Source organism: Pungitius pungitius, unplaced genomic scaffold (assembly GCF_949316345.1).
Source record: "Pungitius pungitius unplaced genomic scaffold, fPunPun2.1 scaffold_134, whole genome shotgun sequence".
In the NCBI taxonomy this organism is placed as follows: Eukaryota; Metazoa; Chordata; class Actinopteri; order Perciformes; family Gasterosteidae; genus Pungitius; species Pungitius pungitius.
Genome location: NW_026909821.1, coordinates 2,150 through 17,867, shown reverse-complemented (window position 1 = coordinate 17,867; position 15,718 = coordinate 2,150). Strand labels below are relative to the sequence as shown.

Genomic DNA, 15,718 nt, shown 5'->3' with positions numbered 1-15,718 from the left:
GATTGCAAATTACACAACGCGGCTTCAGCAAGTCGTTTTCAATTCAAAGCACAGGAGACCAGTTAAATTCTCCCCAGCGTTTCTTTTCTTTTTGTGGCGGCTCGAGGACTCGCACAAAGGACTGAGACAGATTTTTGTGGGATGAATCCTCCTTCTTTTCAAACTGCTCTTTATTTCCCCCTTTTTTCCCAGTCAAAAGCTGCATGAGAAAAATACATTTAAAAAAAAAAAAAAGGGCACTCCAGGGAATAAAGGTTCCGGTGATCTGGTTCTGGCAATTTAGTTGACTGAAAACAAACACATGACTGCTTCAAAGAGTTTACATATTTTAGTTTGCCCAGAAGCCATCTAACTGTCACTGCTTCTTCTCCAACATTTCACAACGGCTGGATGCCCTTTCATCGGGGGGGTGGGGGGGGGGGGGGGTGGGGGAGGGGGGTCTTCACATAAAAAGGACGGAATACGACGGTTACATCGACACAGGAACTGGTGCAGGGACTCGTCAGCTTGCAATGCAGATGATTTGAGGGATTTTCCCTCAATCAAGAAGCTGTAAAAATGTGCTGCCAAATCTCAGCTTTCTGAGAAGCATCAACAGCGGTTTTGTGTCCAGCCGGGGGGAGACGAAAGCTGAAAAGAAAAGAAGAAGCGAAGCGAGATGAATATAGAGGTGTGCAGAAGTGTGAGTCACATGTCATCCATTAGAATTAAACAAAGGCACTGAGTCAGATATTGCTCTTTTGTGGCCAGTTAGTTAGCTGTGCCGAGCTCCCCAAATCGAGCACAGCGGGGTCGAGACGCTGCAGCGACTCGACCCCGCGGTGCGATCGCGGCGGGGACAGATGGACAGGGGACGTCCGAGGGGGGGGGGGGGGTGGAGCTGGACCCGGCCCCAGCCGGCTCAGCGTCGCTCCATCCGCTCGGGCCCCTTTGGCTCCCTCTCAACTCAGCCGGAGCGCCCCGCTGCTCAGCCAATGGCACGCGAGCGGCCCACCGCACCGTGACCCCGGCGTTAGGACCTGACGCGGGCTGTCTTCGTTTAACCTTTGCTTCCTGCGGGACGCCCTGGTTTTTTTACCTTAGCTCGCCATCAGGCGTTTGGCCGAATGTCTTTAGAGGCGTTTCAATGAAGGGGATTGAACCATTTAAAAAAAAAGAAGGTATTATTAGAGGGGGCGTGTGAAGGGGCTGCTGGCGAGGACAAAGGGGGAGATGGAGCCGGGCTGGTGGAGCTTCTGGTGACACACGGACAGGATGCAAGGGGTGAGGGCTCTTAAGTTAAGGGCCCCCCCTCCTGTGGCTGGCAGCTTTATTACTCCATTAATGGCCTTCGACGAAGCAACCGCCCACCAGACGCCACTTTATCTACGATGCTTGTCTTGGCTTCACTAATCACCTGTCGTCATCTTTCTTTTGTGGGGGGGGGGGGGGGGGGGCTTTTCTCTCCTCTGTATGACATCAGACTTAATCACACAACAGTTGTGACATCGGGCGGAAAAAACACGAGGTTGACCTTTTTTGTCCAACTTCACCGTCCTCCAGGTCCACCCTCCGTTTGTGGGACGTTATTTGTCCCCTGGAAACATCTACATAAAATATGCTGATGAAATTAAAGAGGAGAGCGCGAGGGGTTGGTCGCTGCCCGGCTCTGCATGTCTAACGACTCCCTGCCATCTCCGGGAGGAGCCTGATTCATTCGGGAACGTCGGCCGCGGTGGAGAGTGATTAATTTCCTCCTGGATTCGAGCAGTTAAAAAAAAAACGAACGAGGCGGGGGGGGGGGGAGACAAGGAAAAACGGGACACATAGTGAATGCATTTGGATCGTTAAATGAGCCAAACAGAGGGAATGCACGGCGACGGCGTGTCATCGCTTTGTTCAGACAATACGCCGCGGTGAGTTCCCTCTTACAGACAGGCGGGTATAATGAGCCCCCCCCCACCCCTGTTGTGTGTGTGTGTGTGTGGGGGGGGGGGGGGGGGATTATTGGAACATCTCTCGGGCTTGTAAATATGGGCAGACACTTTGAACAAATGATTACTTGTTTATTTGATGTCTCATTTGTCTTACTTAGCAGAGACAGAGGAGACAACAAGTGTCTAATGAAACCCTCGAGGCGGTTTCTCCACTCGAGGATCTTTGGTTGTTTAAAATAAATGTCTTTTATTTTCTCTTTCAGAATGGTGTGAAGGCCTCGACACGGCTGACACCGCAGCGCACGATCCCAGGTGTTTAATCCGACCTCTGTGCATCAGTTTGTTTCCCGGAGTCACGTGGGGATGAGACCGCGCTTGCAAAAAGGACGGACTTACAGCGGCCTCGCTAAAGGTCACCGTCCCCCAAAGGTCATGTGGCGGCCCCTGGCGCTGTGGCTACTCGCCCTGATCTCCGCGACCCAGCGGCCGGCCGCGGGACAGACCCTGAGCACCTTCCCCTCGGAGAGGCGGGACTGGCCGCTGAGCCACCTGGCCGTGCACCGGTCCAGCGGCGCCCTGTACGTGGGCGCCGTCAACCGGGTCTACAAGCTGTCGGCCAACCTCACGCTCCTGGTGTCCCACGACACGGGGCCGGAGTACGACAACAAAGCGTGCTACCCGCCGCTCATCGTCCAGCCCTGCTCCGAGCCGCTCGCCGCCACCGACAACGTCAACAAGCTGCTGCTCATCGACTACTCGCACGGCCGCCTGCTGGCCTGCGGCAGCCTCTACCAGGGCGTCTGCAAGCTGCTGAGGCTGGACGACCTGTTCATCCTGGTGGAGCCCACGCACAAGAAGGAGCACTACCTGTCCAGCGACAACCGGACGGGCACCATGTACGGGGTGGTGGTGCCCTCGCCGGGCCAGGACGCCACCCTGTACGTGGGCACGGCGGTGGGCGGCAAACAGGACTACTTCCCGACCATCTCCAGCCGCAAGCTGCCGCGCGACCCGGAGTCCTCGGCCATGCTGGACTACGAGCTGCACACCGACTTTGTCTCCTCCCTCATCAAGATCCCGTCGGACACGCTGGCCCTCGTGCCGCACTTTGACATCTACTACGTCTACGGCTTCGCCAGCGGCAGCTTCGTCTACTTCCTGACGGTGCAGCCGGAGACGCCGGAGAGCGGGATGCCCGCCGGCGGCTCCGCCGGCGACCTCTTCTACACCTCCCGCATCATCCGCCTGTGCAAGGGCGACAAGAAGTTCCACTCGTACGTGTCGCTGCCCGTGGGCTGCGTGCACAAAGGCGAGGAGTACCGCCTGCTGCAGGCGGCCCACCTGTCCAAGGCCGGCGGGGCTCTGGCCAAGTCGCTCAACATCAGCGCCCAGGAGGACGTGCTGTTCGCCGTGTTCTCCAAGGGGCAGAAGCAGTGCCACGACCCTCCGGACCACTCCGCCCTCTGCGTCTTCACCATCCGAGACGTCAACGCGCGCATCAAGGAGCGGCTGCAGTCCTGCTACCAGGGGGAGGGAAACCTGGAGCTGCACTGGCTGCTGGGAAAAGACGTGCAGTGCACCAAGGCGGTAGGTCGACCCTTTGATTGAGCAACTAAACTGCACCCTCAATCATGCTATTACGCGTTAAAAAGGTGCAAAACGCGTGGGTTCCTTCTCCCTGACTTCCAGCCCTACGAGGACGCCGGGAACGATAAATGCAACGCGTGAGCCTTTGATTTAAAAAACGCGGCTCTGGTTGGATGGCAGCGTGATTTAACGGAGAGCACGCTGCCTGTAACCTCTCGTGTTTACCCCACCTGCGGACAGCACGCGGGTTTTACTGGACTCGGAATCCACAGCCGTGATTGAAGCCTGAATAGCTGTCAAACGGGCGGCCGCGGCGGCGCCATTGAGGTTTTTAGGATCCCGCGAGAGCGGATGAGCCGGCGGAGATTTAATTCCACGGCGTTAATCACGGGAGGTTTGTGCGCAGCTTTGATTTCATTCAGGGGTTTGGGGCCCCCGACTCGCGTCTTCTCCTCCTCCCTTTTCTCTCCTCCCCCCCTCCCCCTCCCCCTTGTCCCTTCTGCTATCGTCGCTGTCAGCGGTATTTGAGCCCTCAGAGACCCGTTCTTGATGTTGAGAAAGGCGCTTTCTCGTAAATGCCCAAGTCGATTTCTCTTGTGAAAGCTGTAATTCTGTGTAATGAGCAGCTTTTATGGATACAGATGAAAGCAAACCATGAAAACAGTGATGCTCATCGCTTCCATCGCTGTGGTCATTCCAATGTGCTTTGTACTATCAAGCCATCAAACAAATAGCATGTATTTATAAAAGCCACTGAGGGAGGACAGAGAGTACATAGTACAGCAATAATTAACTCCAAAGGGCTTCATATCTAAAATGCACTGTTAGTGGAATGCGATTGGTAAGAAGTCATTAGATATTTGCTTCTCTGGTTACATGATGTGTTACTTAGTGAAAGATCAACAGCGTGTCTGGAGAGGCACTGATACTCATTCCCCTTTAACAATTTTTGGTTAGTCTGTATAAAATAGTTAATCATAAATGTACTGATGATTAAATTGTTAGATTCAAACATTTGTCTCCAAATCTCCCGTCTGGTCTCTTTTCAACCTTTTTTTTAATGATTTTAGTGTTGTTCACTAATCTTACAAATTTGCCTTTACTTTCGGTGTTCATACACATAAGCATTTGACAAAAGGGATCTTGTGACATCAAATGCTAAATATTCACAACATTGCATTGGAGGCCTGAAGATTTAAGTCTTAAATGCACCATTATAATAACCAAGACGTTTAAAGGAATAGACAATCTGTAGCTTTTCTCCATTTTCTCCAAATTTTAGTTTGCCAACCTATAATATTATTAATAGTATTCCCTTCCCGTGTCAAGATTTTTAAACGTGCCTGAAGATAATTATTGAAAAAGACCAAAAGGCTGCATCACGGACACAGTGTGAATTTTAAGACTCCAAGAAAGTTACAAAATGCCAATATTTGCATCCGCCAAACACTGCAGAAACAAAACTAAACAGCCACAGGCTGCGTTTAGTCACAGAGTTGCTTAAAGCTAAATGCTAATTTAGAAGCTGATTCATAGCAGGCACAATGCTCGCCAAGCTCTGCTCCGAACTTCACAGCGTCAGCGCACCAATAACCCAGGCTCTGCACAAAGCTCAAATGTGCGTTTGAGTTTTGTGATTCAACCTGAAGGTTTCGCATTGTTCCATCCGAAAGCTGGTGAGACTTTTCAGCTCATGTTACAGATATCAACTTGCTGTTGTTGAAATTTCAGGACATCACCTGAGCGAGTAGGATCCATCCTCTGGGGATGATAAAAAAAATCTCTTCATTCTGATGACATAAAAACACTCGGCATCGGAATTTCCAACCGGCAATTTTGCACGCAGTCAAGAGCAACAAATGCAAAATGTCAAAACAAATATTCAAATGACAAATATTCACAGGTTTTGAGAAAACCAAAATGAGAGGACCTGATTGCTTGCATACTAGAAAGAAAACAGCTTCTTAAGGGGGAGATGCAAAAGTTGATTTACTCCGCATTCACCTCCACTGATCACACTCAGCAAAACGGAGGCACGTTGCTCGATGAAAGCAAAACAAAAGCGAGGGCCGGGTATGCGGCGGAGGACGAGAAATAAGGAAATTAGCCGCCCTAAAAAAGGTTGATTTCTGCACCGGGTGACGGGCAATTAGCGGCGGTTGGAGTTGCGCGTCAGTAGATGCAGCAGCACTGCGCTCCCTTTGATGCTTAATCACAACGCGTTGTGTGATGTCAGATCGAGTGATCTCACAACCACAGAAACCGCCGCAACACACACACACACACACACAGCGCTCCTCGCCGTCGACCTCAGGCCATCAGTGAGCTCCTCCATCGAGGAGCCGGGGGGTGAGGGGGGGGGGGGCAGCTCGAGTTTCTTTGTGTCTACAGCGATTTCTCGACTTACGCTCTCCACCTCCCTCAAAACCCCATCTCTCTGCTTTTGTGTTCTTCACCTTCACCTCCCTCCCTCCCTCTCTCCCTCTCTCCCTCTCTCCCTCTCTCCCTCCCTCCCTCCACGCAGCCGGTTCCCATCGACGACCACTTCTGCGGCCTGGACATAAACCAGCCCCTGGGGGGTTCCCGGCTGGTGTCGGGTCGGACGCTGTACACGGAGAGCAGGGACAGGCTGACCTCCGTCACCTCCTACGTCTACCACGGACACAGCGTGATCTTCCTGGGGACCAGGAGCGGGCGGCTGAAGAAGGTGAGAGCTGCAGCGGCCCGCGGGTTTCGAAGGACGCCAGTTATTCACAGAGGGTCATTGTCCCATTTTAGTTTTGACCAATGCGAAACGGCAGTAAAAAAAGATGTGTGTGAAGAGATGGATGAAGCTGTACAAGTTGAGTCCATCTCAAGCGACAGTTGTTAGACAGTTAGACACAAAAATAACACACCGTTAAACTGCCACATTTCTGTGACGAATATGAAAAAACGATGTGAGCAGGAAAAATAAGATCTTCGTGAGCACACGGCTCCATGTGTCCTTCATCTTGTCTGAAGGTTATAATCCCTCCTTTGAATCCTTGACTCGATGGAGGCACAAACTAATTCCCAGGGGCTGATGAACAAGTTGTGATCTGGTGACTCATAATGACGATATTTCATTCACATTGTGGAATACGACCCCGAAACACAATGGAACCACCTTTTCCCACAATGCAACGTGGAGCAATACGTACTTCAGCCAGAACTAACGGCTTGTTGCTCTCACCGGTGAAACGGTGCAATGTCCCTTTAAAAAAGGTTCCTGCCTCCAAACACGAGTCAGTTATCGGTCGTCAGCGAGAGAAACGTCGCAGAGATTCATCTCCCACAGCTGCTTTGTGCCACATCCACGCAATAATGGTCATTAACACTAATTAATGCAATAATATGATCAACTAATGTCTTAATTAGCATAGCGGGTCGTGTTTAACATATCATTGTGATCACGGAGGATGTTACGCAGCTGTCTGAGGTGCAGTTATCGCGCAGCTCGATGATGTCGTTTCCCACCCTCGTCTCCTCGTCTCCTTGAGCCACGACTGAAGCACGTGTCAGTTCCTCCTATTCCGCCGCATTAGCGACACGATGCAGCTCTAGAGCCTCTTGTTTAACGCGGCCCTGGCGGATTGTGGCTCACAAGCAGCGTGAAGTCCCTAAAGGACCACTTCACTCATTTTGAACATTATCTCTGTGGGCTTGACGGTCATTTTTTGCATTTTTTTTATTAGAGGTGTGAGTCCGTTTCAGGCTCAAATGAATAATCTGAAATCTATCAAAGTCTAATCTGTATTTCAAAAGCCAATAATATCGTTCCTGTCCAGTCTCTGTATTTTCTAGTTCTACTTTAAGATTTTTTATTTTTTTCCTGTTATCAAGGTCCCAACGTCATTCGTTTTGGAAACATCATTCATCTTCAACAGAGGGTTCATAGTATAAATGCGGCGTGCCTTAACCTTGATGAAGCCACACACATCCCCCGTTGTCCAGAGACTAACAAGTTATAATCCCACTGTCGCCCTAGATGCCATATTATGAATATGATCAGTGTAGTTTATTTTGAGTCACCCCAGAAAAACAGCTCTGAGACACTAAAGCTGCAGCTGAAAATAGGCCGCAACAGATGCACCATTTAGTCCCATTTGGCTGAAAACGAAACGCGCACAGCTGTTTTAGGGAATGATTCAGCTTTAGCCTTTAAGTGTATATAGTGAATGTGACCTGTTTCAATATCAGCTGGAACATGAGAGGCACACGGACTGGGTCGTTCTGACATTTTATGAGATGGACCAAAGTATTGTTGGTTTTGGGTTTTTTTTGGTCAAATTTACGGAATATCTCCAGCCTTCTACTTCTAAAGTCTAAATTTAGTATTCCTTTAGTATCAGGTTGCTTCTTTTCTCCCGTGCTTGCATCATCAGGTGAACGGATTGATTATTAATACAGAGTACTGACAAGCGTTTGATTGGCAGGAATTAGTTCGAACGTCGCGTCTAAAAGGAGCCGTCAGAGAGGCTGGAGGTATATTCACATGGGCCTAACAGTGCACACTTTCAGACTCAGTCGCACCTGAAGATGATTAACAATGAATCTGACAAAACCCTCGCAGAGGCGGGATGAGATCGACAGCGTCGCCATCTTAGGTGCAATTTATCAGCACATTCGAAATATGACGTTTCAAGTTAAGCATCATTAGTGATTCTTCATCATTTTCTTAATTTTTCCATCAATTCAGCTATAAAAAGCGTTGAAATAGTGACAGATTGGAACGAATTCTTAACTCCTTACTTACTATCAAGTCGCACCTCCTCTGTGCACGTGTCTCTCGCTCTTCAGACGCGTTGGATCGTGACAGTATGGATTATGAACGGGGGGGGGGGGGTGTTTGAGAACGCCGTCTGGATGGTCGACTGATCACACACCGAGGTAGGTTTGAAACGTGGCGACACCGACACGCTTCAGACCGTGCAGAGAACGGGGCTCCTGAAGGAAGCCCACAGACATGAGATGACCTCTTTCTGCAGAGGTTCATGAAGTTGATTTGGCTCATTGTCCGTCACGTCTTAATTTTGAAGGCAGACTGTAGCGATGTATTATCGTGAAGCTTTCTTCTGATCTACCCGGGTTGACTTGGTAGCACCCGTGGGCTCTGCTCACTGCGCAGTTGTTAAGGCGCGCGGCTGACTGAGGAAATGTGCGAGAGGACTGTTGTGACATTAGCCTGGAGGCCTCGGGTCTTATGAGGCGCAATCTGTCTGACACACACTCACACACACACACAGAGGTCTAGACTGGGAGCACAGATAGCATCACTGGAGCGCTTTCATCGGATGAGACATCGGGGACCCAAAAAAAACAAAACAAGATGAACACGCCTGAAAGAGAGAGAGAGAGAGAGAAAAACGATAGGGAGACAAAAGCGAGACACGGGCGAAACAACAGAGGCAGACGTACAAAGACTGAGATACAAAGTGAAAAAAAGAAGGTTGAGGAAGAAGGAGGGGGGGGGGAGCTGTACGGTCTGCGTGTGTTCAGGAAGTGAGCGGTGAGTTTGTGTCGAGGAGCACGAGGAACCCATCGTTCCCGCGTCAAGTGCAGAGCGTCTAAAGGCCGCAGGTTGTCATCACAGCCCTGATCCAGGCTCCCAGGAGCCTCCGAGGGGGCCACAGGTCACCAGGCGAGTCCTAGTCCATCAGCCCCAAATGGACGGGGCACGAGGGGAACGGTGGCATGGCAATGAATGGCCACAGGGTGCAAGGTCACGGGGGGGGGGGCAGCCGACCGGCTCACATTGCGCCCCTGCGTGCAGCTGCAGGATGAGTCTCTCGATTGTCAAAGATGCACAACGGCACGTTTCCAAAATCGTTGCCTCGGGAGGTTGATTTGAGCAACGCGAGCCGGCGGGTAGCGGGGTGCCCAACACAAAATGGGGCTGTTACACTTTGCACGACGTTCCTTAATGAGGTGAATCCAGGTAAAAACCATTATCTCTCACTGATCCTTAGTGGAGTCTCAAAGCAGGAGGCAACCCGCTGTGGCACTGTTTCTGCATGTTAGCAACACGGAGATTAGCATCTGAGTCAGTACCCTCACACCACAGTGACGTGAGCATAAACAATGCTTTCGACGTTTAAATGGTGATAAAAGTGTTGCCGTTCAGTTTCGGGCGGATGGGACACGTCCTGATCTGAAAATAGATGGAGACTTAAAAGTTTGCAGCCAATCAATTCGTAATATTTGCGTAGCTGGAAGCGAGTATCTGAATGAAGTTGACAAAATGACAACGGCTATGAATGGCTTTCATTTTTTAATTAATGATTTGTATCATTCACCTCCAAAAGCTCAAAGACTGCATGCACATTTCCCCAGGTTTCATACTTCATTTCACTTGAAGGGGAATAGCAGACCTCTGTATCAGACAGTGCAGAGTGACATTATATTTGTGCTCACTGTGTCAGCTTCAAACACATAAACCCGTGTGGAGTGGGATTGATTTTTTTGGAGGAAACGTTTCTGCAGAGCACAGTGATACGAAGAAAACGACTGGACTAAGACGCGCGAGTCCCATTTCAGAGGGAAATCAACCATGTCGTACACCCGTTCACTGTATGTGGGGGGGGGGGGGGGGACAGTATTTACATGTGTGCGTGTTAAGCCTTCGTCAAATGCTCTCATGTGCAAATGGCGCCCTCATTACGGCGCGTTGAGAGTCCACTGGGTGGGGAAATTCTCCAGCGGGCCGCTAAGTGACTTGGACTTTTCAAGGTCACGGTTTCCAAAGGGGGGGGGGGGGGGGAGGGGAGGGGGGCCCAGGAAGTGGAGACCCCGTGATTGAAATCATTACAACAGAGTTTCAGAGCAGGGGAGCGGGGCGGAATAGGTGTGTTTGGCGCTAAATTGGGAGGATTTTTCATGACCACATGAAGGGAGCCGGACTCGAGAGCCTCGGTGCAGCTGCCAATCTTGTGATCACAGGTAGAACAGGTGTCAATCTCTGTAGTTTAATTAACGTCTCTCTCTCTCTCTCTCTCTGAGCAAAATGAAGACCATACAGGCGCCATGAATTGTTTCACTGTCCCCCCCTCCCACTGCTCTTGTTGGGTGGAACCTGCAGTACAATGGGAATGATTGGAGGGGCCGTGGGCGTCCGAAAAGGAGGAAGACAGGAAAGAGAGAACGTGAAAACGGTGTCCCCCCCACGGAGGGAGAAAAGACGCGAGCAAGCGGAGGCCCGAGAGGGGGCCGTGGTTAAGTTGCGCAACTCGCGGTAGGAAGTGATGGACGCTCGCCATTGCAGCCGACTGCTTTATTCGACAAAATAACGGCTGCTGCAGCTGGAAGGTTTTCAGAAACAACCCCCGAGAAAAACATGCAGCAACACGTTAAGACCTCCTCTGGGGGGGGGGGGGGGGGGGGCGTCCAGCGCTGTTGGTCGTCGCGTCAAGGGTTTGGGCCAATTCGCAACACGCAGCGCATCTCGCGGCTTGGATCAATACGCCTCCTTTTGTGACTGTGGTTAATGTGATGGCCGAATGATTGGTCCCGTCCCCTGCAGTACACGCCTCCACCTCAGAGCCCCCCCCCGTCTCAGGAGCATTTACAGAGGCGTGATGGACACACGGGCGAATCAATGGCCGCCGTCCTCGGCTGTCCCCCTCGATCGGACCGTATGTGCGGCCACCCAACCGTAAAAAGGCGGCCAGTTGTCCGGCCCCTCGTGACGCCGCGTTGACATGAGCTGGTGCCAAGGTCCGTCTCACAGTCTGTCTCACAGTTCGTCTCACGGTCCGTCTCACAGTCTGTCTCACAGTCTGTCTCACAGTTCGTCTCACAGTCCGTCTCACAGTCCGTCTCACAGTCCGTCTCACAGTCTGTCTCACAGTCTGTCTCACAGTTCGTCTCACGGTCCGTCTCACAGTCCGTCTCACGGTCTGTCTCACAGTCCGTCTCACAGTTCGTCTCACGGTCCGTCTCACAGTCCGTCTCACGGTCTGTCTCACAGTCCGTCTCACAGTTCGTCTCACAGTCCGTCTCACAGTCCGTCTCACGGTCTGTCTCACAGTCCGTCTCACAGTTCGTCTCACGGTCTGTCTCACAGTTCGTCTCACGGTCCGTCTCACGGTCCGTCTCACAGTTCGTCTCACAGTCCGTCTCACAGTCCGTCTCACAGTCCGTCTCACAGTCCGTCTCACGGTCCGTGTACATCTGCTTTGGATCTAGTCTTGCTCGTACTCTCACTCTGTAACGGAAGACCTTTCCGTGGTTTCCCGTCAGATTGTGTCTGACTTTTGGTGGTTTTGTATGAAAAACAATAGGAAACAATAGATCAGATGATTATGGGTACACATGATTGGGTGGCTATTCAGACAAACGTCACGTACAGAAGACCGAGGAGGACACACTAAACGAACCGGCGTCTTTGTGTTGGGTTCAGGTCGGACAGATGAAACCTCGTCACAGTGGCAGATTGGAAGTGATCTGTTGAGCAGAGAGCTCACGGCCTCCCGGGGTCTCCACCCATATGTTTAGGTTACGCTGACTGGCCGCATATGGACACACTTTTTTTTTTTTGGACAGCCATTGCAACATAAACACAGCAATCATCCGCTTTACAGGGTTTCCTCATCAGCGGAAAAGCAGACTTTCGGAGAGACCTGCATGCACACTTCCTCTCACATGAATGAAGTCACCGTCTGAAACGGATCGCAAAAAAAAAAAAAAAAAAACGGCCCCACGTGTAAAGGCTCCCAGTGGGAGACGTCCTGCAGGAGTGCAGTGCTCGTGGCGGCTTTACGACGCAGCCAACCTGAGTGAAGCCAAGTGACAGTTGTTGGGTTTTTTTTTTTTTTTTGGGCCCTGGCGTGATGAGAGTGCAGCCGAGCATTTATGATGCAAAACCCGGGGCCCCGGGAAAAAAAGGGCAGTCTGTTTTTTTGGTTTCCGAGCACATGGGCTCATGTTGCAGATCTGCTAAGCCGGGCTGTTTATATCCGCTGTCTTTGGCTTGAATATTATTCACAGGTTAAATATATATATATCGTCGTCAGCCGCGAGACGCTGGGAAGAGGAACTGAAATGAAGGAGCTCACTGAGGTCACAGGAACATGTGGGTTCCATGACATGGACCACACAAGGCGACACTGCCTCCATCTTATGAACCAGGTTCCCTGAGGTTTCTCTGGAAAATATGTAGCGACCCTTTAAAGCAATGAACCAACTACTTAAATCAGACACATTTCATAATGGCCACTTCCTGTATCCCAGGCGGATCAGGTTGCTTTTTTTGAAGCATTCCAGCAGATTTCTACACATAAGAGGGAGCAGCCCAAGTGGCATTTTGTCTCTCGCGGTCGTCACAAACAGGATTTTCATCCACGTGTTTCTAATCACGGAGTGAAAATTAGGTCCTAACTCTGCGCCACATGAACTGCCGCATTGTGGATGAGTGTTCCCCATACGCAATAATCCATGAGATGGTGTATTGATCATTGCACAGAATACACAGCTGCAGATTTAAGCGCCCGAGCGCCAACAGCGGCGGGTTTGTGTGCGTGCGTCCTTGTCGGCGTGCGTGGAACTTTGTGTGCAGAGTCATTATAAAACCAATCAAAGCCCGCCTTGCTCTCATTAGAGAGCCGGAGGACCTGTTGTGCTCCCAGAGGCTCCTGCCTGGTCAGCCCTGTTTTAAATGATAAAAAAACACTTTGCAATCCAACACCACGGATCGGTCACGATGGGTCAGTGCTCGACTGAGTCCCACCACCCCCCCCCATCAGTAAACCTCAGTCAAACACACATGTGTGCTGGTTAGCTGAGCTCCTCTAGACGGATGTTGTCATTTTTCACATGGTTTCACCACAGAGACGCTCTGGTTTCGATCTATTCTATTTACGTAATGAAGAGTGTGGGAAACAATAATGTAAACTGGCTCCATTGCGGCGTGGGATAGCGGTGAAAAGGGAGAGGAGGAATGGGAAATGGAGGAGGAGGAGGAGGAGGAGGAGGAGGAGGAGGAAGAAGAGACGACGGGGCGAGAGAAATTACCCAGTGAGCTGAGATCCAAACGGAGAAAGTTGAGCACGGCGTCGAGATAATAACCGACACGGTACCCCCCCCCCCCCACACACACACACACACACCCCTCCCTCTGTGATCTGAAATCAACGACGATATCGTGTCACTATGGTGCTCATTACTCTGGTGTTTCTGTATGCAGAGCATGACGCCCCTCTCCCCCCCCTCCCACATGACCCAACACGCACACAGACACGTGTCATCTCTCCCTCCTCCCTCCTTCGGCTGACGGTTGGAGAGGCGCAGCTGGCGGGAAGGTGGAGGCGTGATTGATTGATGAAGTTTTTTTGGTCGCCTCGGGGGGGATCCAATCATGTAATCAGTGGGTATTGATTGACTGTCCCCATTGAGAGACTGCCGGGGCTCCGGATAGACCCTGGCACACGCTCAGAGCGCCCATGCGGTTCGGATCGGATTTGGGGCGGGCGAGGTCGCCCGAGTCCGCGCGGGGCGAAAGGTCGGCCGCCAATCGCGTCGCGACACTTTCGCAAATTCTCCGCTCCAATTCCTTCATCATCCTGCGTTTATTTCAATTATTATGATTGAGGAATTAATTTAGCTCTACTGTAATTGCATCACATGGTTAATGATCCGATCCCCCAGGAATTTAAACGGGGGCTTCAACCCGGGTTTGCATAGCTAATGAGGATCTTTTTTGCCTTTAGACGTTTCTCTCATTTCACATTTCCGACTTTCAAATGTCAAGTTCCCGTTAGCTTGTGATGCAACTCGCATCCTTCATTGGTGAAAGATGGGATCTATGTATGAAATATAAGGTATTTTTGTGAAATTGTGTCTCTTGGCGATGGCCGCGCAATTTAAAGCAGACAAAGAAGGATGGTTTGTATTTGTAGAAAGGCGATGAGATGATAAAAACCCTTTCACAATAAAGGAGCTCTTTCACACCCTCAAACAGCTGCCTCTGCACAGCCTCGTTACAAAGAAAACCCTCCTCATTCGGTGCAACAATGGCCCCCCCCCGGTCTGCAGGCGGAGGTGAGAGACGAGGACGGAGGACCCTTCACCGTTTAATAAAGCCCCACAAGAGTTCTGCCTCAAAGTCATTCCAGGAGGATCTGCAGATGCGCTCTCTTCTTGGTCTGAACTTTACAGCGTGAACGTGAAGGAATAATGAGGGGGTGGACGTGTTGCTTCCAGTAAGAACGTGCACATTTCCAGTGATTTACTGCAAAGCGCTTTTCACTTTGGCACAAATGAACAGGCTGTCGTTTCACATAAACAGCCCCTCCGTGAAGGAGCTAATGTTCTGCCCGATTGCTCGAGAGATGTTTACAACGGATTAAAAACCAAGATATGAATGTAAAACAGGACATGTTGTGATGCAGGATGCAACAATCCCCCATTGTGATGAAAGCGGGGGTTCTCTCTTAAGTTCTACTACCATTTTAAAGCAGGAAATAGTGAGCTAAAAGTGGAACACGGTGTTCATCGAACCGAGGGGGTTCATCTCTGTGCCTTCAAAGCCGATGTTTAATAGGGACAATTACAGTAACCGCTGTCCCCTCTCTGCGTTTGTGTCCCCGCAGGTCAGAGTGGACGGCCCTCTGGTGGGGGGCGTGCTGTACGAGACGGTGGTCGTGATGAAGGACGGCGGCCCCATCCTCCGGGACATGGCCTTCTCCCTGGACCGGAGCTCTCTCTACGTCATGTCCGACACTCAGGTGAGGAGAGCCCCCCCCCCCCCCCCCCCCCCCCCCCACTGTGACGTTTGCCATGGCGACGCGTCCTTAAGCGAGAGACTGCGGCTTTTACGTCGCATGAAAAGGGGATTTTTTTGTTGTTGTTTACTGCGGCTGCACATTGTACGAGCCAACACACAATGTGGTATTGATTATGTGTTGTTAGGGAGGAATCTTGATTGGATTTAGTTTGGGGAGCGATGTGATACGTTTATTTTCTGCACAGATACCAGCGAATCAGTAAACCTTATTGTTCTGCACAGCTCGGGATTCAGCGGTAAAAAGCAGTTTCAAAGCAGGAACATTAATTTGTGTCAAATGGCGTTTATTTGGAATAATACCAAATGATTATCCACAAAATCCGATGTGGCAACTTTCAAGCCCTCGCAAGCTGAAGGGATGGTTGAGTGTGTGCGTGTGTGTGTGTGTGTGTGTGTGTGTGTGTCTGTGTGTGTG

General features: G+C 50.9%; 1 protein-coding gene across 1 annotated transcript; it reads left to right on the top strand.

The window, feature by feature from the left end:
* Window positions 1–2,101: 2,101 nt before the first annotated feature.
* On the top strand, window positions 2,102–15,253 carry LOC134112184 (plexin-A2-like; the record flags this gene model as incomplete). The annotated part of the gene is made up of 3 exons (XM_062560388.1): window positions 2,102–3,503; window positions 6,028–6,210; window positions 15,110–15,253. Coding segments are annotated over exons 1-3 (1,551 nt in total), but the record flags the coding sequence as incomplete, so codon positions are not given.
* Window positions 15,254–15,718: the final 465 nt, after the last annotated feature.